The following is a 21,930-nucleotide window of genomic DNA, read 5'->3' on the forward strand; positions in this document are numbered from 1 at the left end:
TGGGAGGCTCCTGTATTAGCTGACAAACATGACTTACCTGTGAGTGAGCAACACAAACAAACCTCTGATTAATGTTTGTTGGTCGGTTTCCTAAATTTAAAGTGCTGCTATTTTTAAAATGTCACAGTATATGTGGAATAACGTCTGTTTTTTATGAAGAAGCTTCATGTTGGTGTGTTCAGTTGCACAGCTTTGTAAGGACACCCTGTTATTTTGTCCAGCTCAGGTGGAAAATACGCCAAGACTCCATAACTGTGACATCTTTTCAGAGAGGACTCCTGAACGGTGCTAATCTTAGACTCCTGAGGAGCTGGGTTGGCAAACACCCTGCCTCGCTGCTGTTGTTGTTTAACCGACATGGACCAGACTAGTTTGTGATTGAGCTGAAGCAGTCAGACATGGAGAAACCTCCTGAGGCCCTAACCTTCCCTTTTAAAGATCCTTGCAGACCAGAATCCGGTGCTCCTGTGCCCCTGCCTTTGTGCTGAGGAGCCTCCAGTTTTCCCACAGTCACGTGACCTCTGCGGAGTGAAAGGCGCCTTTGTCGGGCGGCTTATGTGCTCCTTAAAGAACCTGACTTGTGAGACGATGAGAAAGTAGCTGTGCGGTAACACTCATCTTTGTACACAGTGTCAATCACCCTGTCGCCCTGAGCTGACTGCTCCTGCGCCTGCGTGACGTCACGATCGTCAGAATCCCATTCACAGCTTTACAGGAAGGATCTGCAGCCCCTCGCTCGTTTGATCCCAGCAGCCTTTTCACAGTAACTGGTGAAATAAAAAGGATAATACACAGCGCTGCTCGCCTGCCCTTGAAGTCTCAGAGCAGTCGGTTAGCATTAGCTGGATTAAAGCTCATTGAGGAAAGCAGCAAAGCCACACTTGAGTTTGCCTGTTTAACATGTAAATAAGTGGCAGAGACGGAGGGTCACCTTGCTGCGGCGCAGTTCAGGCGAATGGCCGTCGTCACAGCTCATGTTCTTGAAGGACGTTTTGATGGAAACCTTCCAGACCTTGTCGTGCTGTAGTGGGGAAGTTGTTCCAGGTGTGGAAGCATCTGTCAATATGATGCGTTTGTAGGTTTAGGCTTCGTTTTTGTCGAGTAAACATGTAAATATGTGTTGTGAACACAGTGTAGAATCACCAGCAAACAAGCATTCACACCTGATTGTGTCGTTAATTAAACCTGTCAGGCTTTTTGTTTTTTTTTTTACCATCTGCCGTTTTGAATTTATAGCTTTAGAAGCCATGGTCTTATCTGGAGTGTTCTGTTAAACAGGGCCGAGGCAACATCGAGCCACAGATTAAAGTTTCGCTCAGAGGATAGTGTTTCAGTGCTGTTGTATTAGGTCCTGTCAGGCTGCAGGGCCGGGTTACAGGAACAGGAGCCAGTGAATCTAACGCAGTGCCGGGTTTTGTTCCTCCGCTGTCGTTCTTCTCTGGAGACATCTGTCCAGGCGTCCACTCGACCTGCTCGTCCTGCTGTCTTTTTGGGACATTGAGACGGCAGTAAGCTGTATATTTGTTCCTGTTAGCTTTGCAGTGCAGAAAAACTAAACGTGTTAGATGCAGCATCAGACATGATGCAGAATTTTTTCAGTTAAATTTTCACTGAAAAAAAATCTAAAAGTGATGATGATGTGACTTGTGTTCCCTCACACCTGGAGAGACACACCCTCTGTTAGACCTGGGTGTATTGAGATTAACCCAGCTCCAGTGCAGGCTCACACACCTGAGCAGACAGTGGACTGAAGTGTGAACAGAGGCCTGATGTTTCCGTCAGACTCAGATTCACCTCGTGTTCCCGCCCTCGGCCTCTTCAACCGGCCGTGTCACCCGAGCGCCTTCGACCCGGCGGCTCCTCTCCTGCGTCGTCATGTTTTATTCACAATCAGGGGAGTATTGGAAAACTCATCCCGTTGCCCGTCGCAGGCGGCAACCCGAGCAAATAATCCAAGTTCAGCCATCCACGGTCTCTCACACACAGGACCCCCCCATCGGCCCCCCTGTGGGCCCCCAGTAACAGCGCACCCAGACCTCAGTATGATGATGACAGACGCCCACAGATTTGACATCCATTATTCAGCTGTGGGAGCAGGAGGGTTGAAATGTACACGGTGTACCATGGGGGATTCGCTGAGTCAGCCTCTGAATAAATGTTGAAGCCAAACTGCTGCAAGAGAAGACTTTGTATTCAAGTGATTTTCTTAATTATTTCCACATAAGAGGCAGTTTAGTTACATGTTTTTCTTTGTAAACCCTCCTGAATCTTCCCACACCCAGAGATAGATTTTAAGAGGGAGTCAGAGCTGCAGGTGGATGTTTGTAATATTCCTAATGTGAGAGTAAAAAAGCTGGGCATAGCTGTTACCTGTTAAAGATAGGAAGTGGAACTCTAAACTGTCTGGGCAGGTCCGACACGTTCAGCAGTTTGTTCTAAAATGAATGAACTTAATGCAGACAGATGGAGCATGATGGCGCTCACTGTAACCTGCACTCTATAAATAATAATCTGCCAGGTTTTCTCTCTCATCTGAATAATACCAAAAAATGTAAATAATCACAGCCTGCGAGAACAAAACAAACGGCTCCATTACAGCCGGTCTCTGCTCACTCACTGGATTTATGCCAGGGGTTTATGGGAGCTGTCTGTGTGTGTGTGTGTGTAGACTAATCATTGTTTCATTCATCAAGTGAAATGCCAGCTGCTCAAGGTTCAGTGTAATTATGAAAATGAGGACGTAAATGTCACACGCGCGGATAGTCCGGGCGACTGGGTCGAAGGCGGCGGTCGGCTCCTGAACCGGCACATCTCCTAGCAACAGACCCAACTGGATGTGGATGTGGCTTAAAGGAACATTTCTCCATTTTAAAGAAAATTTGCATCTGTCCCTCGCTTTTATCAGCAGCTGTAAAACTCAGTCGTGCTCTGCAGGCTGCCTATTTTCTCAAATCACTTATTCACATGTAACCCAGGACTGAACAGCAGCTAAAATAAGAAGGAAACTGGTCTAGTTTCTTGAACCACAGGGGCGGTGAACCCTCCAGCCAGTCGCACTCTGCTGATTAATTATGGAAAAGCAATATAATGTCACAGTTGGAGATGTACTGTGGTAAGGTCAAGGAACTTCGATATCATTTTACCTCTCAAATGTGCAGAGGAGGGTGAGGGGGGGGCGTATTGTTCACAAAAGGAGTCCAATTAATTGGAAGATAACGCAGCCGACAGGACAAACATGCTAAAGGCTTCTTCCTTGTAAGTGAGGAGTTGGAGGAAGTGGAGTCAAAGTGAGATATAATGTGGGAGGAGAGGGAGGAGGATGTGTGTGTGTGAGTGTGTGTGTGTGGGGGGGTTAAAATATGGTTTGGCTGGAGGCCAGAACAAAGCATTTGTCTGGATGTCACCCAGAGAGAGAGCCTGTGTCTCCTCTGGTTTTGTCTGCATCCCTGGTGGATTTCGGTCTGAGCAGCGGATCCACGAGAAACGGCAGAAGTTAAGTGTAGCCTTCCCTTTTTTAATAACAGGAGGAATCTGACATTGTGATGTGATCTGAAAACTAATCCCCCTGGAAATCTTTTTCCTTGGCAGGATGACGGGCCTGTTTGTGTGTGTGTGTGTGTGTCGAGCAGTTCCTGCGGTGCTGTCAGATCTGCCTGACAAGCAGTCAGCATTACAGCCTGTTTGCCTATAGGGTTTATGTATTGATCTTGGCCGATTTCATGCAGAGTCACTGGCCCAGAGCGATGCTGTGTGAGTCCCATCCAGGCCAGACTTTGATCACCACCTCTATCATTGTCCCTGAAATGCTGAAAAATGACCTCGCCAACACTTTCCTCAGTAAGGAGTCCAAACAAACCGGAGCTTGTGAAGCGACTGTGCAGCTGACTGCTCGCTTTTCACTCATGAACAGATTTCATTCGTCCTGCCTGCTCTCTATCACACTCTCCTCTCATCTGTCGCAGGAATAAACAAACATGATGCACTATAGACTTTTCATTGTCCTCAGACGTGGAAGGATTTCACCATCCTGATACTCCTGAACCCACCTGACCTTTACAGGCAGACTGTAAACACCTTCAAAAACCAGGTGTATTTATTTATAAAACCTGTGATTGAAATAGAATCTAAGGTCGAATGTGTGGTAGGCAGTTTCTTTTTTTCTCTGTGCCAGTGGGCAGGCGCTCTGCTTAGGTTTAGTTTTACTCGAGCCAAAGGTATTCATCACACCACTTTGATTCAGAAGCACAGCAGCTCCGTCTAATCTGCTCATGTGTCTTCAGAAATCACATTATTCGTCAGCTGGACCGCAGGGAAATAAGCGTCGAGCTGTAACGTAACGTGTGTGTGTCGTTTGTTGTGTGTTCTCAGGAGCTGCTGGGTGTGCTTCGCCACGGACGAGGACGACCGCACGGCGGAGTGGGTGCGTCCGTGTCACTGCCGCGGCTCCACCAAGTGGGTCCACCAGGCCTGCCTGCAGCGCTGGGTGGACGAGAAGCAGCGGGGGAACAGCACGGCGCGCGTCGCCTGCCCACAATGCAATGCAGAATACCTCATCGTCTTCCCCAAACTGGGTGGGTTCCTCACAGAGGAGGAGATGCTAGCTTATTAGCTCCCTGAGGGTCAAATCTAGATGCTCTGAGATGTCAGTGTGGTCTGGGATACACTGAGAAAGCTGAATTTGAGTCTGAATTTAATTAGCGTGCTGTCAAAATATCACGACAACTCTCCTTTTCCACCCGCTGTCAACATGGAGGCAGCACTATAGAAGACATTTCCATGTAAATAGACTGCTCAGGCTTCCTCTTTGAGGGCAGCTCTTAATAGCTGCTGCCTGTAACTGTACCCAGAGCTCTGAGAGCCATTCAGTTTGTCTTGCCTGAGTGCATGTTTATTTACTCCGGAGCCAGCATAGGTTCTGTGGTGATCTGGGTAAATATTTCCTTTCAGCCTGACGAGGAACAGAAGGGCGCTCGCTCGTTACGCCGCCCCGGCCTCCTCCCGGCTGATTGACCGGCAGCAGTTTTAGAGAAGCGGCTGCCGCAATTATCCGAACACGTCAGAGTGATGAGGGCTTCAGTTGTTCCCAAACACCAGCTATGACTCATCTAATGAACACACCGCACTCTGCTCAGTTTTCAGCCTCGCTGAGACAACCACCGGCTTCTCCTCTTTGTATCTCAGGAAAGAGTCATGCTGATTTAATCCCTTTATTGCCTGATATACATCTAAGGTTAATAGTTCAGACTTGTCACTTGGTTACCCATCAGCCACTGGGCCTCTGGCGTTTCAACCTCAAAGAGAGAGAAGCTGCAATTTGAGACAGGAGCTGGCTTTAAGACAATGTTAGTCTGCAGGAGGCCTGGCCCAGCTGGTGAACAGGTTCATGTTTATTTATAGTGACCAAGGCTGTGCTGTCACTCACTCTGCTGCTATAAACAGAAGGTTTCAGCTCAGCGTCTTCGCCTCCTCCTCCTCCTCCTCTTCCTCCTCCTCCTCCTCCTCCTCCTCCTCCTCTCCCTCTGAGAGCTGATTACTGGCACTTGGCTGCTCACTGGGTATTTGCGAATGTGTCTGTCTGGCTTTTTTTGTTTTTTCCTCTTTGTATTTAAGGTCGTGTTAATGGGCTCACAGGTCCCAGTTGGCCTGTTAATTAGAGCTAATATCAACCCTTACATGCAGAAAAAAACAGCATCCAATGGAGCAGCCCAGCGAGCCCTGGTAACACGTTCAATAGTTTAAATGTGTTTAGAGAAAATTAATAATATGTTAGAATATTGCATTTATTGGCTCTCAAATTAAAAAATATTTTAGCATTACGTTACAAAAAATGCATCCAGCTGATATGGTGCAGGTTTGTAAACAGCTGAGTCAGGAGGAAGAAATGACAAGTGTGTTTTGTTGAATAAGGAGTCTGCAGGTGCACAGAAAAATCACAAGAAAAACTGCACTAAAAGGATTAAGATCGGGGACATTTCTAGGTCATTTCTGTAAAAGAAAAAGTTCTTTAACTTTATTTCTACAGGTATTTAGCTCACATTAAATGAAGCCTTTTACCAGAAGGCAAAGGCACAGGTGTATATATAAATATATAAATGATAAAACTAAATAAAACTCCAAAGTCATGACTTACTGGGGCCCCTGAACACATCAGAGCCATTATTACTGTGCTTTTCTAACTCGATGTCTGCTGTGTTAAACCCTGCTGTGGTTTATTTAAAGTACTGAATTTGTAGGTTTGCTGTATTTCTGAGGACGATAACTTGAGTTTTATCAGTTAAAGAAAAGCATTTCAGCTTTAATTGACTGTAAACAACTTTAGGTGCATTAATAACTCCACTGCTTAAAAAGTCATCAGCTTATACCAAAGATGGAGGTGCAGAGACAATGTGTGATGTGATGAGAGAAACTGCAGTGAAGCCATGGCTGACTGGTTGCCAAGCAACATGGTAAAAGGAAGTCCGACTGTTGGGGTTTTATTAATCCAACAGATTATTATGGGAATCTCAGAGCTGAAAGCTGAGTATTAGTTTGTGTATTTGATTTTAAAGTCGACTGAAATTAGATATTTAAGAAGTTTAATTTGAATATATTATTGCATTTCTGTGCAGAAACAAATCAAATATTTTATAGAATAATATTCAAGCTGATTCAGTTTCAGCCCAGCAGTGCTTCAAAGAGGATATTCAGACATATTTGTTGTATCTAATGTTGGAGTGTCTCTTGGCCTGGAGACACATAATGAATGGAGTCTTTAACACAGCAGTGTTTAAGTCATTTAGACACATTGCATCAGTGTTTTCTCACAGGCGGCTGCATCATTATGATGTTTGTGTGGTTAGTTATTCTTGGCTGACTCTTTATTTTTATAACAGCCTGCTATAAAAAGTTTAACCTCAAGCTCATCAGCTCCTGATGCACACTCCACAGTTTGTGTTCTTTTGTCATGTGTGCGTGCACTCGGGCGGTTTGGCCAAAGGCAGCACAGCGTCGTGATGGATGGGCCGGCGGTTTAGTTTGAAAGGGAACTTCCTCTTTGCTGTGGCTGATCTGCTGAGTGATGGTGCCCTGAGAGGATGATACAGCAGGCGTCTGCCACCATCACTCTTCATTTATTGAGGCCTTTATATAAGCAACCAGAGGCTTGTGTTACCTTTGATTCAGTCGTGGATAACTTCCTCTGGTTTCCCCTCAGTTTAGATGACAGAGTGAGGATGTGTGGGAGGACGCTGCACATCTGAAAACGACGGAGAAAACACAGTTTGCATTTTTAAGTGAGAGAAGTGTCTGGGAATTAGTGGAAGCACTAACCTTGTTTTGCCACTTCTCCCCACTCTCTGTTAATGGATAGAAGAAGAGTACGCTGTCTGAAAACGACGTAATGAGCTTTAAGGCCGTTACACACCCGGGGTGTGATCGATAAACACATGATAAATGTGAAATACTCACCTGCAGATACAGAGCTGCAGGAATGAGCCTAAAACCAGGAAGTCAGTTAGCATGTTAGCATGTTAGCTCTTCCTGTTGTCAGTGTGTTTCTGGTTAAATGTCTGAAATAAGGTCTGTGGTTTTAACACAAGCTCAAGACATTTTCAGGTTTTATTCTCCAACATAAAATGGGTCAGTAAATCCCCCACTCCTGATGTTTGAAGCTTTTACGTGTCTTAAAAAAGGCGGTTGCTAACGAGTGTCTAAATGAGACTACAGAGGTTGTCGGGGACGTTAACATGAAAACCCATCTACTCACCAGTCCACCTTTACAGCCTCGTTGTGTTTCTACTCACGCTCTTTCAAACTCTCACTAACTTTCTAAGAAGAAAGGCTTTTGTAGAAGAGCTCAGAGCTAAATGAAATGACCAGTTGGAAGCTTAGTGGTGGAGACGTTGACGTCATGTGACCGTGGTGTAGTTGGTTTATAGCCTAACATTAGCTTTTTACCTCTGGAGGTTGGATTTCGGCTTCAAACATCAGAACAGTGTAAAGTATTGTAAACTTGCTCACTAAGCTAATTTTCTGCAATAATCCAAAACCAGATGAAAACGTTCGACTGGTGTCACGCCTGCACTGCTCTACATGCAGGAGCTGAAGGAAGGCGCGGGACCAACTGTGATTGGTTGATGCCTTTGCCACAGAGCAAAAGCTGCTCCACTTCCTGTGCAGATATGCTCAGAGTTTACCTGAGAGGCGCTCCCACCACAGGGAAAAGTGTGTTTTTCCTAATCCCATTAGTGAGTGTCAGACAGAGGTGGAGAGGGAGCTGTGCAGGGATGCTGGATGTGTCTGGGAGAGAGGAGTGCGACTGAAACTGGGTCATGGGAGGAGCTGACGGAGCGGCTCATCAAAGGAGGAGACGAGCGGAGCGTCGCCGCCGCTCTGCTGATGAGTGCGTGAAATCGCAGCTGTCCTCCACAGCGTTTCCCTGCGACATCAGCAGAGGATTTGAGTCACATGTGATCCTCTCCTGCAGAGATCTGCGTCTGATTTGCACATTTTGCATCTTTGGCGCCGCCTGATGTCAGAGGTCAAACTGTATTTGCACAGTATTTGGGTTTGTTACTCAAACTACCACAAACAGGGATTTTACAACATCCTCATTTTTCCATTTCCCTCCAGCAAACCACATCTAGAATCACTAATACCTGATGAATAATACGACACAGAGAAGGGTAAATTTCTCCACGTCGGAGCTGAGGAGTTCTGGTCTCTAGCTGCAGGATGTGCCGGGCGTGAGTGCGTTTCAAAGTGAGCAGGAGGAGTACGCCATTGTCTGTTTTGCTGCATCACTGCTGCAGTGTTCCTTTCCCATTTTTTATTCCAGCCGTGCTTTCTTTATTCCACTTCTACAGACACAGCGACACCTTATATTTATGATTTCCCTGCTGCTGCACCGCCTTTATTCTAAAGCACTGTTATGCATCTCCCTTTTTGAGTGTAATTTCTCGCAGCAGCTTTAATTAGGCTTCAGAATAATAACAGGTGACAACACTGTGATGACAGCTTTCAGTTTTGGTGATGAAGCCGTGGACAGGTAGAGACAGGGAGTGCCGCTGGGAAGCTGCCATACTTGTTATTTTCTCAGGGTTGCTGCTGAGGCCAGTTCATTTCTTCAGGCTTGACAGGCATTACTCATGTTTGGCTCCCAAACATGGGGGGGGTTGATTTGGAGCCACAGATCAGCTTTTTTATTAACCTAGGTTTTGATCGTTTTGCGCAGGAGAGGGAGACGACAGCAACGCTGCAGCCCACAGAGAGCAGGGCAGCTATATGCTGTTCTGGCTGTATTCCCACCAGCACCTGCTGCAGAGCCAAAGCCAGCCGATCATGCTAATTTGGCTGGCAATCTAACTCCGAGGACGGCGTGTCCTTGCTGCTCCTTCTTTATGGTCTCTCTTGCTTAGAGAGAGTAAACAAGCCAGCTGGAACAGAGTGCCAGCATGCATGCCCACTACCCAAGAACTGCAGTTGCACTCCCCCCCCCCCCCCCTCTCTCTTTTACTTCCCCTCCCTCCCTCCTTTTTAATTATCTTAATTATGGAATCTGCTGCCAGTGGCTGAAATGAATTGCTCAGCTCTCCGTCCTGCCAGCGGCCATTAAGGGGCGACCCAGTTCTCTCCAGCCGCGATGGCGTAATGCTTAGGCAGGGAGAAAGCGGAAGAGATTCCAACGCTGTCATCAAAATATGCCGTATTAATGCGCTCAGGCATCGCAGAGATCAGTGTGTTCGGGAAACACAGGTGCAGTAAAAAGAGGACTGTGTTTCTAAGTACTTTAGAAATAAAAGTGTGATATTTCCGTCCTGAGTTAAGTAGCTTTAAAAGCACCAATGCTTCCTCAACAAGTGGATCAGAGCACTGCTGTCTGAAGAGACAGGCCTTTAGCTTAAAATGCTACAGAGAGTGAATGTACTCAGCTGTAGAAATAGGTGCACAGCTAACAGTGGCTGAATTGTATACAGGTTGTGGCAGTCTGACGGTGGCCCGGCTGTACAAACAGCTCAATAAAGTCTGTCTTATATTCAAACCCCAAAACCCCAAAATAACCACGGAGCCTCAGAATTATTTTAGAAAGCTGCAGCTCTTTTTACACTCGATGTGTAGGCTAATGTAAACACTGTCGTCAGTTTGGTCTCACCGCTTCGGTTTCCTCTGCAGGATCATGAAAATGTATCGGCTGAGGTGTTTGCATGAAGGTCGACCTGTTTCTCTCCAGCCTCGTAGCGTAAATCAACAGGATAATACATTTATCAATCCCGTGCTGACATGGCCAGAGGGGAAAGTGTTCTTGAACCACGTCCTGCTTTCACAATGACCGATGACTCAGCACTGCTTTAATGCCACTTCACAGCTTTATTTCCCAACTCGGCAGCACGTGTCAAAATCACTATTTTAAAAATGTGATTATAAATGTCAGCCATCTCAAGAGACAAGCATGTGTGTCAGGAAGCCTGCTGACCTTTGGACCACTTTTATAAATATGTGACTGTTTCTCTGGATCATAATCCATCAGCAACAGCTTCAATTAAACACATATTGTCTGAAGCAGCTAACAAAGCTAACGTTAGCATGCTCATATCGGACCCATTTATAGTAAAGACAGAGACACTGATGTAAAATTTTAAATCACGTGTCAGAGTAAATTACAGCAGTTACATTAGCATAATTAAACATTTACTACTCACTCTAAACTGTATGAATACTATTAAATAATACTCTGAAAAATACACCCTTCTCTAAATACGCAGGCAGAAATAAAACAAAATAACCTACATTTACAGAAGAGGTTTTGTGCCTCTAAAAGCTGTAATTTGTGGAAGTTGTGCTAGCTTGTAATGCTATTGTGCCTTCCTGTTTATAGAGTTCTTTGCTCTTGTTTTGACAACACTATAGATGTTTACAAGCAGCCAGTTTACACATTACTGAAGTCTTTTCCCAGCTAAGAAACCTCAGCTTGAATGGTGCAGCCTAATTTAGGAAGTCACTAGTTTCAAGCTAGCTATTGGTTTGCTAATGCTAAGCTAACTAGCTTACTGCTAAAGAAGAGTGTTGCTTTAAAGGTTAAGAAGCGTTTCAGTAACTAACTACATTATTTTATGGGGTTACATGCTACTTAAAAAACCCTGTTCAGGACCAGCTTGTCCACTGTGTAGCATTTTCACACTGTGTTAGAGCTGGTCCTGGATGCTATCTGAGTTTCGGCTAACGTTAGCAGCTCTGTTAGTTTATACTCGAGCAACTCCAGCCAAACTAGTTATCCAGGACAGTTTTACCTTTTCACACTGGTTTGCTCTCATTCCTTAAAGCTTTCAGTCTTGTAAATGTCAAAAGTCAAACTGTTTGAAAACACGAACAGTAAATCAAACTTCTGTCCTTGTTGTGTGTCCAACTGTGTAAGCTAGGCAGCCAAACAGGTTTAAAATGAAATATGAGTCTGAACTTACATTTTTCTTTGTCATATGTATAATACTGGGACTAACTGGCTCAACACTACAATACAATAAGCTGTAGATATTAAAACCTCAGCCTGAGTCTGTTTTTAACCAACTCACAGAACATCCGTTAGCTTAATTAGCTGGCTGCAGCTAATAGAACCTGCTAGTGTCAGTCGTCTTTTCTGCTGATAGAATAAACTGTCAGCTAGAAATTCTAGTTTGCTCTTGTCTGAAATGGTGTCTAATTGTTTAAAAACATACTGAGATGACAGAGCGGTGAATCTCCCTGTAAACTGCATATGTGCTATGCTACAATGGAAATCTTCAGTATATAAACAGTAACTAAAGAGCGCAGAGCTTCGTGGTCGTTCAGTCTGTTCCTGCTTCAGCAGAACATTTTGTGTATATGTAGGACGACACTGATTATAGTAAGAAGGTGTTACAGAAAATGGGTTTTCAGGGCCTTTAAAAAACCCAGACTGCTCTGTGCTGTGGATCTCATCTTGCAGCTTGAGAGTTTCCACTGCAACACATCCAGACCCAGTGTTCAGTGTTCAGCTCTCGGTCCCTACGGTAGCATCCCCACCCCGCTCTCCTCCCACTGACTCCTGGGCTAGTTATTAATAGGATGTGGATGGGTCTGTCTGAGTGAGGAAATCAGGTTGCCTTCCTGTAAATATTGCATGATTTCCCTCGAGTCAGCCTGGAATGCCAGAGAGGAGGATGCAGCAGAGAGTTTTTAGGTCTTGCTCCTGATGTCAGACAGGGGAGTAAATGCTCAGATGGAAAGTCTGGACTTCAGATTAATCCTTATTACACGGTTGTCGAGAATCAGCCCAGTTATTTTTAATCTTAAAGTGGAACTCGCCCGAGAGCCTCCTCCCTGTCTGTCAATACAACACAAGGTGTGCACCATACCTGACGTGCTTCAGACTGCTTCATGACTGCATCGTTGTCATTTTTCCTGTCGTACGGGAAGACGGCCAGATCACATGATGTTTATCTTACATGAACTTCCTCGTGTCCTCAGTTCGTTTACTGTCAGTTTAATACAGGTAATTCAACCTATAGACAGAGAACGTTACGGGAATGAAACCGCCAGCTTGACTTTTACATAAAGATGAGGACACCCAAACAAAGATGGCTGCTCTCCCTTTTTTTGTAGCTGGATGAGAGTTAATTGCAGGTTGATTGACAGGTTTAATAGAGGAGTTAAACAGCCCTCGTTAGCTTCACTTACAGTTCAACTCTGAGTGATTCTGCAGAAAGTTTTATTGATTTAAAAGTTAATAACTTTTGTGAGTATCTGACAGTGATGGCTGCGTTATCTGTCAAAATGACGACTGCTGAGCTCCGTCTGTATCTGTGGGGAGCGGTAGAAGTGTGAGGGGCTAGATCAGGTGAACAGGTGTTGGACGAGTTCAGATCCACATTCAGAGGACGACCCCACATTATCTGACTAACCTCTGGTGTTATCCTCCCCTCAGGTCCCGTGGTCTACGTGCTGGACCTGGCTGACCGCCTCATCTCTAAGGCCGGACCGTTCGCGGCTGCTGGCATCATGGTGGGCTCCATCTACTGGACTGCTGTCACCTACGGCGCCGTCACTGTCATGCAGGTTGGACTTTTACTAACAGATGAAGAGATGAAGCTCAGGTTCAAGAACCACTGAGTTAACGTCCAGTTTGACCTCCCTGCTGTAGTTTTCCACTCTCATTGTTCTGTGCTGTCCAGGTGGTCGGCCATAAGGAGGGTTTGGATGTTATGGAGCGAGCCGACCCTCTGTTCCTGCTCATCGGCCTGCCCACCATCCCCGTCATGCTGATCCTCGGAAAGATGATCCGCTGGGAGGACTACGTCCTGCGTCTGTGGAGGAAGTACTCCAACAAACTGCAGATACTCAACAGCATCTTCCCAGGTCAGGACACTTTCTGCTGTGTCTATGCTTCAGGTTTTTACTCAGCTGTTTAGAATATGGAGGACTTTGTCAATATAAACACACATCAACTGGCTCCCTGCTGCTGTTTTTTTTTCTGCAGGGATTGGTTGCCCAGTTCCTCGGATCCCAGCAGAGGCCAGCCCCCTGGCGGACCACGTGTCGGCCACACGGATCCTGTGCGGCGCCCTGGTCTTCCCCACCATCGCCACCATTGTGGGGAAGCTCATGTTCAGCAGCGTTAACTCCAACCTGCAGAGGACCATCCTGGTGGGTAAACCTGACCTGGTACATGGAGGTAGAAGTGTTACTGATTTATTGGCAGCTCAAAACTTATCTCAACTTAATATCTATCTCTATTTATTTCAACTCAAAGTCTTTACTGTCGTTTTAAAAACTGCAACGAAACAAAATTTTGTTGCATCTGGTTCCATTTTAACAACAGTGAATAAATAACCTAAAAGAATTAATAGAATATAAAAAAAGTTGGACCTGGAAACAGTATTTTCATCGATCGTGACTTAACAAGCGGTTCAGGTGTTTGAAGGGAACTCAGTGACAGTAACAAGTCCAGTGAAGTATTATAAATGTTTTCTAATATTCTGCTCATAGCTGGACATGAAACCACCAGGTAGCTCTTTACAGGATGTATGTGTGACAGTCAGCGCAGTGATGAAAGGTCTTTTTAAGTCGGCGAGGAAGCTTTGATGCTGTTGAGCTGAATGTGTCTTTAAACGCTCCTCTTTTCTTCTTCGTCTACAGGGAGGTATCGCCTTCGTCGCCATCAAGGGAGCGTTTAAGGTGTACTTCAAACAGCAGCAGTACCTGAGGCAAGCCCACCGCAAGATCCTCAACTTCCCGGAGCAGGAGGAAGCCTGAGGCGGCGGCAGCGGCGGCGGCGTCTGGAGGGAGGACGACCGGACAAACCGCACCTGCACACACCTCTGCTGACAGGGGTGAGGAGGGGAGGAGCCAGAGCAGGAAGTGCTGGTGAAACAGACACAGGATCACCCTCACTCCTCACCCCCTCCCCCCGACCATTCGTTTTTAATCGTCTTTTGTTCGGCGACAAAACTGAAGCATGTTTGCAGTTACGCTCATTAACACACACCGAGAACTCGCGCAGTGAGTGGACGCGTTCCACCGATCACGACTAATACTTATTGTAAACTTAACTGTATTTTAAAAAAAGAAAATGCGGGGCATGTGTAATTATAACAATTTTATAATATTAATAAATGATTGTTTTATAATGTTTATTTTGCAGATTTGAAAAGGCCCCATCGCCAATGTTCAGGGGGGTTTATACTGAACGAGGAATAATGTTTAGTGTGTGGAATGTATTAATGATAAAACAATAAAATGTGTTTAACAGATGTGAATGACGACGCAGTAAATCAACAAGAACCGGGAATCGGAAACCTAACACACACAAGTTAAAGCAGAGGTGTGTGTTTTAGACGCTGAGATTGATTCTTTTTCCTGCACACACCTTGGCAGTGTTCACGTCGTCTGTAGCTCTTTTCCTCCATCCTATGAAACGCTCTTAACGTGGTGTGTTTAAAAGCTTCAGGTTTGTTCGGGCTCCGTCTCTGCCGGCCGTGTGGATGTTTTAGTCCCCTCAGAGCTTCGGACGTCGGACTGGAAAACATTTCTAAAGCTTCGAGCAACTCGGACGTGACACTCGATGAAGCACTTTTCACTGGGAGATGATGAACTTTCTCAGTTTCAATTTTATTTAAGAAATAATTTCTATTTTTTCCCTCTCTCTCTCTCTCTCTTCTCCGGAGATGTGACGATCAGACTGTTGTGTTGCCTGAGTGAAACATGGACAGTGGTCATTTTAGAATGAGTCAGTGGAGCAGGGTTGTTGTTGAAATTCAAGGGTCAGTTCACCCAAATGATCAAGCCACATTTTCTAGCTTCAAACCAGCAGCCGTGCAGACAGCTGAAGCTACGCACAGATGAATGTCATTTTATTGAATTGCCTTTAAAAAACAAAAAAACAATTTTTCAGACTGTCATGTAAAAAGTGTAAAATGCCAACTTTTCACAGGGAGGTCCCCTGTTTTAAAGAGGAGACACCTTCTCCAATATTTAAACAACTACAACAGAAGAGTAGAAAACCTGGATAAATCAAACAAAAAATGAGTGAAAATAAGGCTTTTTGTCATTTCGGTAAACTGACTCTTTAACGTAGCACTACACAATACTACATAGCTTTGTTTTAAACCATTGGCAGCACAATGTGACTTTCAATTTCTTTTTCTTTTCATGTGACAAATATTTCTGTTTTCTGGGGGAAACATGAGAACGTATAGTATGTGACTTCCTGTGAAGAGGCCTGACGTATAAACTTACCACTTTGGGAATATTTAACCTGCACATTAAAACTGTGCCTGCTTTACAGATGTCCTCCTACCATCTGCAAACCACAGCTTTCCCCTCCAACCCAGCACATTTCACTGTTATGCCTCCACTCTGCCAAAAAACAAAGAAAAAACAGACAAAAAAGAAGAAGAGGAGACGTTAAAGTGTGGATCTGTGTTGTACAGACGTTGCTTCTGACTCTCTCGGGTTAAATGGTATCTGTTCTGTGAATAAATGTATTTTTTCAAACGTTGGAAGTGCACGTGTCGAGATTGTGGCGAAGGAAAACTTTGCACCTGGTTCCATTCAGTTGTTTATTAATTAGAAACACACAGGAGACAATGAAAAAACTCAAAAAAAACAAACAAAAACAAAAGTCAGCACTCATGAATCATCGGCCCGTGAACCCAACCAGCCAATCACAGCCCCTCCCCCCTGTGTCGCCAAATAACATCCAGAAATGAATTTAAAAAACAAAATGCTTCTGATTTTCTAAATGTAAACCAATCACTAGGTACTTCACAAGGTAAACAGTGCACGGCCCACAAGCCTGATATGTAATGTTGCTAGTTTCCTCTGAACACTGCATGAAAACGGCTTCGCCTCCACCCACCCCCCCCCACACAGGACGCTGTCGAGCTACAGCCGCTGGGAGTGATGGACGGCCTGAGGCCTGCTGCTGCTGCTGCTGCTGCTGCTGCTGGTTGTCTTTGGGTTTTGGGTCTTGTTTGTAAAGGAAAAATAATTGAAATGGTTTTTATCTGACGTAGTAAAATGCTGGAAAACATTGAAGAAGCTTTTGATGCGGCACAGTCACACACTCCAACCTTGAATCTGCAGCATCATGTGAGTGGGAAATGAACTAGACCTGAGCAGCTATGGTGGAGTGAGGGAGGGAGGGAGAAAAAGATCCTAAGTCTGATTTGTGGCGTCGTTGGCAGCTCCACCAGCACTGTTTGATTTATTTTTTTCTGGTTTAAGCACCTGAGAGCAGGTCATGCTTGCATGGCACTGACATCGCCATCCACACTCACCGCCGGCCACTCAGAACGGACTCTCCACGGGGGTTGGTTTTTTTTTTTGTTAGGCTGGAGGCTGTGGATCGGTGTGGATCCAGCTGCTCCGGGCCACGTCTCACTGCTTCACACTGTTCATTAAGTTTATTGCTTTGAGAGAGAAGTGCATATATTCAGAAAGAAATCCAGACCGGAGCTTTTCTCTAACCCTGCTTTTAGACATCAACACGAACCAGCTAGCTGCTTTTTTTGTTGTTTTAAATCTACGCAAGTGCACAGTCCAGCAATTTAGAGAGAGAGAGTGGGGGCAGGGGAGGCTGGGATTTAGGAGGGGGGTCAGATCCTCCAGGATTCTGCCCCGGATCAGAACCAGGAGCAGCTCAGTGCAGCCAGATCACCAAGTAACTGATGCCCCCCCTGGAAAGGCACAGGCTGCAGAAAGTCTCACAGAAAAAATAAAACCGCCTCTACAGCCGAAAACTCCGAGACCACGATCACATTTAGTGAAGAGAATAAAGTGTTAATGATGACAGACTGATAAAAGTTATATTTTAATCATTCACTGATAAAATTTAAAAGAAACAGCATGGAGGTTCCCCTGAGATGCCTGAATTACATACTACTGTAAAATGCATTAAAAAATAAAAGCAGTTTTCACAGGCATGGTTCTCTGTGGTTCGCAATTTAAAGTTAAAACAGCTCCTCAAAGGGTCCCAACATTTTACCAGTTTACAAGCAAAAAAAAGTCCAAACCAGCGAGGATTAAAACTGTAATTATAAGGCAGATATTCTTCAGAAATGCATAAATTTGGATAAAAATGTTGCGTCAGACCGAGCGCTGTCTGTCTTTTTTTTTTTTAAATGTGTGATAATGTTTTCAGGAAGAGTTGTGGTGCCTCTGTGAGTCCAACAAATAAAAATAGAGACGAGCTTCATGGAGCTACCGTCGTTCAATCCAATAAACCCGCTCTCCTCAAAGCAGCATGTCTGAATAACTCAAATAAAACGCCTCCTAATGTGAAGCTTCTGCATTTTACTCAAACTCGTTTAAAGGGATCGGGCCCTTGTTGTTTTTTCTTTTTCTTTTTTTTAAGGTTGTTTCTATTTCCTCTACAACAACCTACACAGTTACTGTGATGCGAGTGAGTGTTGCATCTCCGTTTAGAGACTTGAACATGAGGTGAGTCTTGGTGCGACCTCTACCATCACAGCTATAACGACGACCACGACCACGGCCACGGCTAACTTTGTGATTCAAATACGCGCATTTGCTTCCAAGCATCTCTTCTAGTGGCTCCGGCCTGCCACACACACACACACACACGCAATCCACATGCACCCACACGCAAACACAAACACACACTCCAACGCTCATGCAGGCTCAGTCAGATGAAAGTCTTCCTGACGGGAGGAGAGGGAGGCTGGAGGAGGAGGTTGGAGGCGGGAGACAGAGTGGAGTCCCTCGCCGTTGCCCCTCCCCCTGACACCCGACGTGCTGCTGCGGGCCGACCCGCTGGCGTCGCTCACAGTTTGGCAGCCATGAAGTTGATGTGAGGCTTGACCAGGGGGAACAGCGGCAGGCTCCTCTTGAACTCCGTCATGTCCTGAACCAACGTGGGCTGTGACAGAACAACAAAGAACACGTCGTCAGGTCAGAGCGCCGTCTCATTCCGCTCCGTCTGTTTCCTCCCTAAACTGCGTCTGATGGCAAAAAGAGCCACACTGTTTCCATGGTAACCACTTAACACCACGTCAGTACTTTATAACTTGGCAGAAGCAGCTACAATTAGTTTGTTCGAGTCTGCAACAGCTGCTGCAGAATGCTCCTCCGTATGGTTTGGTTCCCGTTTCACACGGCGTGAATCACTTCGTCTAAAAAGCTTTTTAAAGACACAAACCTTCATTTTTATTTCTTTATAAAAAGGCGGAATAATTTCCTGTACTGTAGTTTTTAACAAACGTTACATTTGTTGGGGACTACTTTCAGCGGCGGATGAATCCACAAAGGAACAGTGTGATTTACTGGTGTTTTTTTAATATGAGACACATCTGGCTGTAGATACACAGGTGAGACTTTAGAGGCTCTAGAAAACGCTGCACGCCTCGTTTTAGTTTGTGTTTTAGTCCAGACGAGCAGAAAGTGTGGAGCAAAAGACTGGAACAGATATCGCCAATAAAAACAAGAGAAGTGTCGTGTTATTTTACTCAGTTGGACGACGAGGTTGAACGTGCATTAGGCAGAATGAAGCTAGCTTCAGATCGACGACGAAAAGTGACTGGATTTGTTGTAATTTAAGCATAAACACAGAACATGGTGGCTACCTGTGGCAGGGAGGGAGCAGGGGCCAGGTTGACATCATTCTGAGCGGGGAACTCTCCCACGATTGGACCTGGTAAACACACACACACACACACAGGTTAACCTGACTGCGAGTGTGTGACGCCAGCTCAACCAACACGTGTCTGCAGATACTCACAGGAGTCCATCTCTCTGGACAGGACGTGCACGGACACCTTGTGTCTCTTCAGGGCGTCGACCGTCAGCCGTTCCTGCAGAGATACAGACAGACAGGTGGGATGATGAACGACAGGTGACCTTGAACGTTAGTGGTCGGTTCTTTCTCCTGGACACCAAATATCATCACAAAACATCTTTTTTGGGGGGGGCATGAATCCATCAGAACCAGTGGAATGACTCATCAGAGTGACGCAGAGCGGCCATGTTCCCCTCTCTGAGTCTGGGATCAGTTGTGACAGCCCTGTGGAGATTTAGCTCCACAGTCGAGCCTCATCACTGTCTCTGCATGGAGGATTGTATTAGACTGAAGATTTGGCTCATCTGCAGTCAGACGGCGTCGACTCTGGTGACCAAAAATGGAGGCGAGGCTGGGGAAAAAAGTGATTGCAGCTGATATGACATTAGAAATGCATTAGGTTTATTCTGCATGGGGCCTGTAATGGTTTCTGCTGGGCTGAGATAATGCCAATTCTTTCAGCGGCCGTGTGTCTTTGGCCCTTTATCCCCCTTGAAACGGGCTGGCTGGCTGTCATTACGGCAGCTGATATGCTGTGAGCGCCCTGTGTCAGTGTCACCTCCACGGCTATGAATAGAAGCAGGAGGCAGGAGGAGATGAAAGCCGGGAGGCCAGACTGAATCCAGCACCAACATGTGTGTCTGGATGCACACACACACACACAAATTGATTTAGAGCCTCTCCTCTATCAGAAAAGTAGCTATCTGCTGTGTAACAGTGATATGAATTTTTACTGTACAGCTGATTATCTACAGCAGGAAGGTAAAACATGATTCGACAGAACACAATGACTTAACTTTCCTTTGTCTACAAAATATGCACAGAAGTTGCAGGGAAAAGTTTGCAACACCCAGTGATGCAGGACTGATCCTAAAACCAGGAAGTCAGTTAGCAAGTTAGCATGTTAGCACTTTCTGTTCCCTCGTCCCACAGGCAGTGTGTTTCTGGTTAAATGTCTGAAATAAGGTCTGTGGTTTTAACACAAGCTCAAGACAGAAAATCCGTCAGTAAATCCCCCACTCCTGGAAAAAAGCGGTTGCTAACACACGTCTAAATGAGACTACAGAGGTTGAAGTACGTCCACTAAAGTTCTTATTTTTACCATTACAGACTCCGATTGTTATTAGAAGTGTCTGACAACATTATGGATAAGATTCATGGAGAAACAAAGCTTTTTATTACAGAGTAAGATCCCTTTTTTAAAACCAGAAACATCACTATATATCACTACCAGACTCCATTGACAAAAACACTAATTTTACCAAGCAGAACTCAGGAGCTGCTGGAATACCACTGCCTCTATCTGTTAGTGTGTTTGTGTTATTGTGTGACTTTCAGTGGTGGAAGAAGTGATCAGATACTTTACTGAAGTAAAAGTACCACACAGTAACTAACAGATGGAGGCAGTGGTATTCCAGCAGCTCCTGTGTTCTTGCTCAGTAAAATTAGTGTTTTTGTGAATGGAGTCTGGTAGTGGTATAAAGATGTTTCTGGTTAAACAAAAAAAGCTGTTAAATAAAAAAAACCAATCCATAATGTTGTTAGACACTGTCAGTCAGTCTTTAAAGTACTCAGCAGAAAAAAGAGGAAATGCGAACCTCCATGACAGCTCCAGTGTGATATGATCAAAAGCCCCATGACAGCTACTAAATGGACGCTGTGGTTAGATTGTTTTCTTCAGGGCGGTTTCAAAGGTCTAGAGGGAAGTTTGAACCTCAAACAACAAACCCTCAAACACAGAGCTATAGCAGCTAGCCTGTGTGTTTAATAAATAATCACAGCAACCAACCTGTCAGTCTCAAATTGTATGTTTACGTTCTACAAAGTCAGAATTCCTCAAAGAAAATACACGATTTTAAACGTTTACATTAGGGTCAGGCACCAGATATTAACTTAATTAACTTAATCATTATAGAATTTCTCATTAGACAGTTCAAACGTGTATTAAACAGTGATTGATAGACCTCTGAAACATTTAACGACCCTTCCATGTCATTAAACGTCAGGCTTATTGTTGTAATTTATGCAGCTGCCTGCTAATGACACCTCTGCTGTCAATACAGCGTTAACCACCGCCACAAAGTACCGCGATTAAAGTCAAACGAGCTTCATAATTTACGGCTGCTCAAATAAAAACCGAGGCAGTTCGGGAGTTAACCCGCACCCGGGGAGTCATTTTATCTTTGTTCATGGCAAAATGATGCTGTTCATTTCCATATTAAACAAGAAGCTAAAATTCTCAAAGCTCAGATTTGTGTTGTTTATGTTTTAACACGTGAGAATCCGAACATATAACTTTACATTTAAAGCAGAGATTCAACCATTATCCTTCGTCTCTGTGGAGTGAGAACAGCCTGCAACAGGACTGCTGTTATTTCTTCTTTTTCTAATGAACATAATGAGCAGATGATGAGTTCAGGTGTGTGTCTACTCACTCTGTAGAACTGCATTATGTTTTCTTTTGTCAGAGTCTTCAGATACGCCACTTCTATGTTATCTGCAACACAACAGGGAGAAACAGACGTGTTAGCATCAGCAGCATCTTAAAGACCTGGACTGCACATAAAGTCCATCTTAGCCCAAAAAATCTGCCTCATGCAAACTTTAAATTACTTTTATTTATCGTGCAACAGTCCCTGTTGCTTACC

The 21,930-nt window shown here is 44.9% G+C and overlaps 2 protein-coding genes across 4 annotated transcripts in view; one reads left to right on the forward strand and one right to left on the reverse strand.

The window, feature by feature from the left end:
• Nucleotides 1-13: 13 nt before the first annotated feature.
• On the forward strand, nucleotides 14-15,985 carry marchf5 (membrane-associated ring finger (C3HC4) 5). Of its 2 annotated transcripts, none has more exons than XM_051076567.1 (6): nucleotides 14-39; nucleotides 4,369-4,571; nucleotides 12,914-13,044; nucleotides 13,161-13,344; nucleotides 13,466-13,632; nucleotides 14,125-15,985. In XM_051076567.1, the coding sequence occupies exons 1-6, from the start codon at nucleotides 29-31 to the stop codon at nucleotides 14,239-14,241; spliced, it is 813 nt and encodes a 270-aa protein (XP_050932524.1). In that variant the 5' UTR covers nucleotides 14-28; the 3' UTR covers nucleotides 14,242-15,985. The 2 variants fall into 2 exon arrangements, with proteins under 2 accessions (XP_050932524.1, XP_050932523.1); XM_051076566.1 differs by lacking the exon at nucleotides 14-39 and adding an exon at nucleotides 3,210-3,255.
• Nucleotides 15,127-21,930, reverse strand: part of ide (insulin-degrading enzyme) — a 28,796-nt gene continuing 21,992 nt past the window's right edge. For both annotated transcript variants that reach the window (XM_018681064.2, XM_018681063.2), the window contains exons 22-25: nucleotides 21,718-21,779; nucleotides 19,226-19,298; nucleotides 19,071-19,138; nucleotides 15,127-18,367 (exon numbers count right to left, since the gene is read on the reverse strand). In XM_018681064.2, the coding sequence (XP_018536580.1) occupies nucleotides 18,272-18,367; nucleotides 19,071-19,138; nucleotides 19,226-19,298; nucleotides 21,718-21,779 (299 nt within the window). In that variant the 3' untranslated portion in view covers nucleotides 15,127-18,271. The remainder of the gene's footprint in view (nucleotides 18,368-19,070; nucleotides 19,139-19,225; nucleotides 19,299-21,717; nucleotides 21,780-21,930) is intronic.

The sequence above is a fragment of the Lates calcarifer genome, linkage group LG16_LG22 (genome assembly GCF_001640805.2).
Source record: "Lates calcarifer isolate ASB-BC8 linkage group LG16_LG22, TLL_Latcal_v3, whole genome shotgun sequence".
NCBI lineage: Eukaryota > Metazoa > Chordata > Actinopteri > Centropomidae > Lates > Lates calcarifer.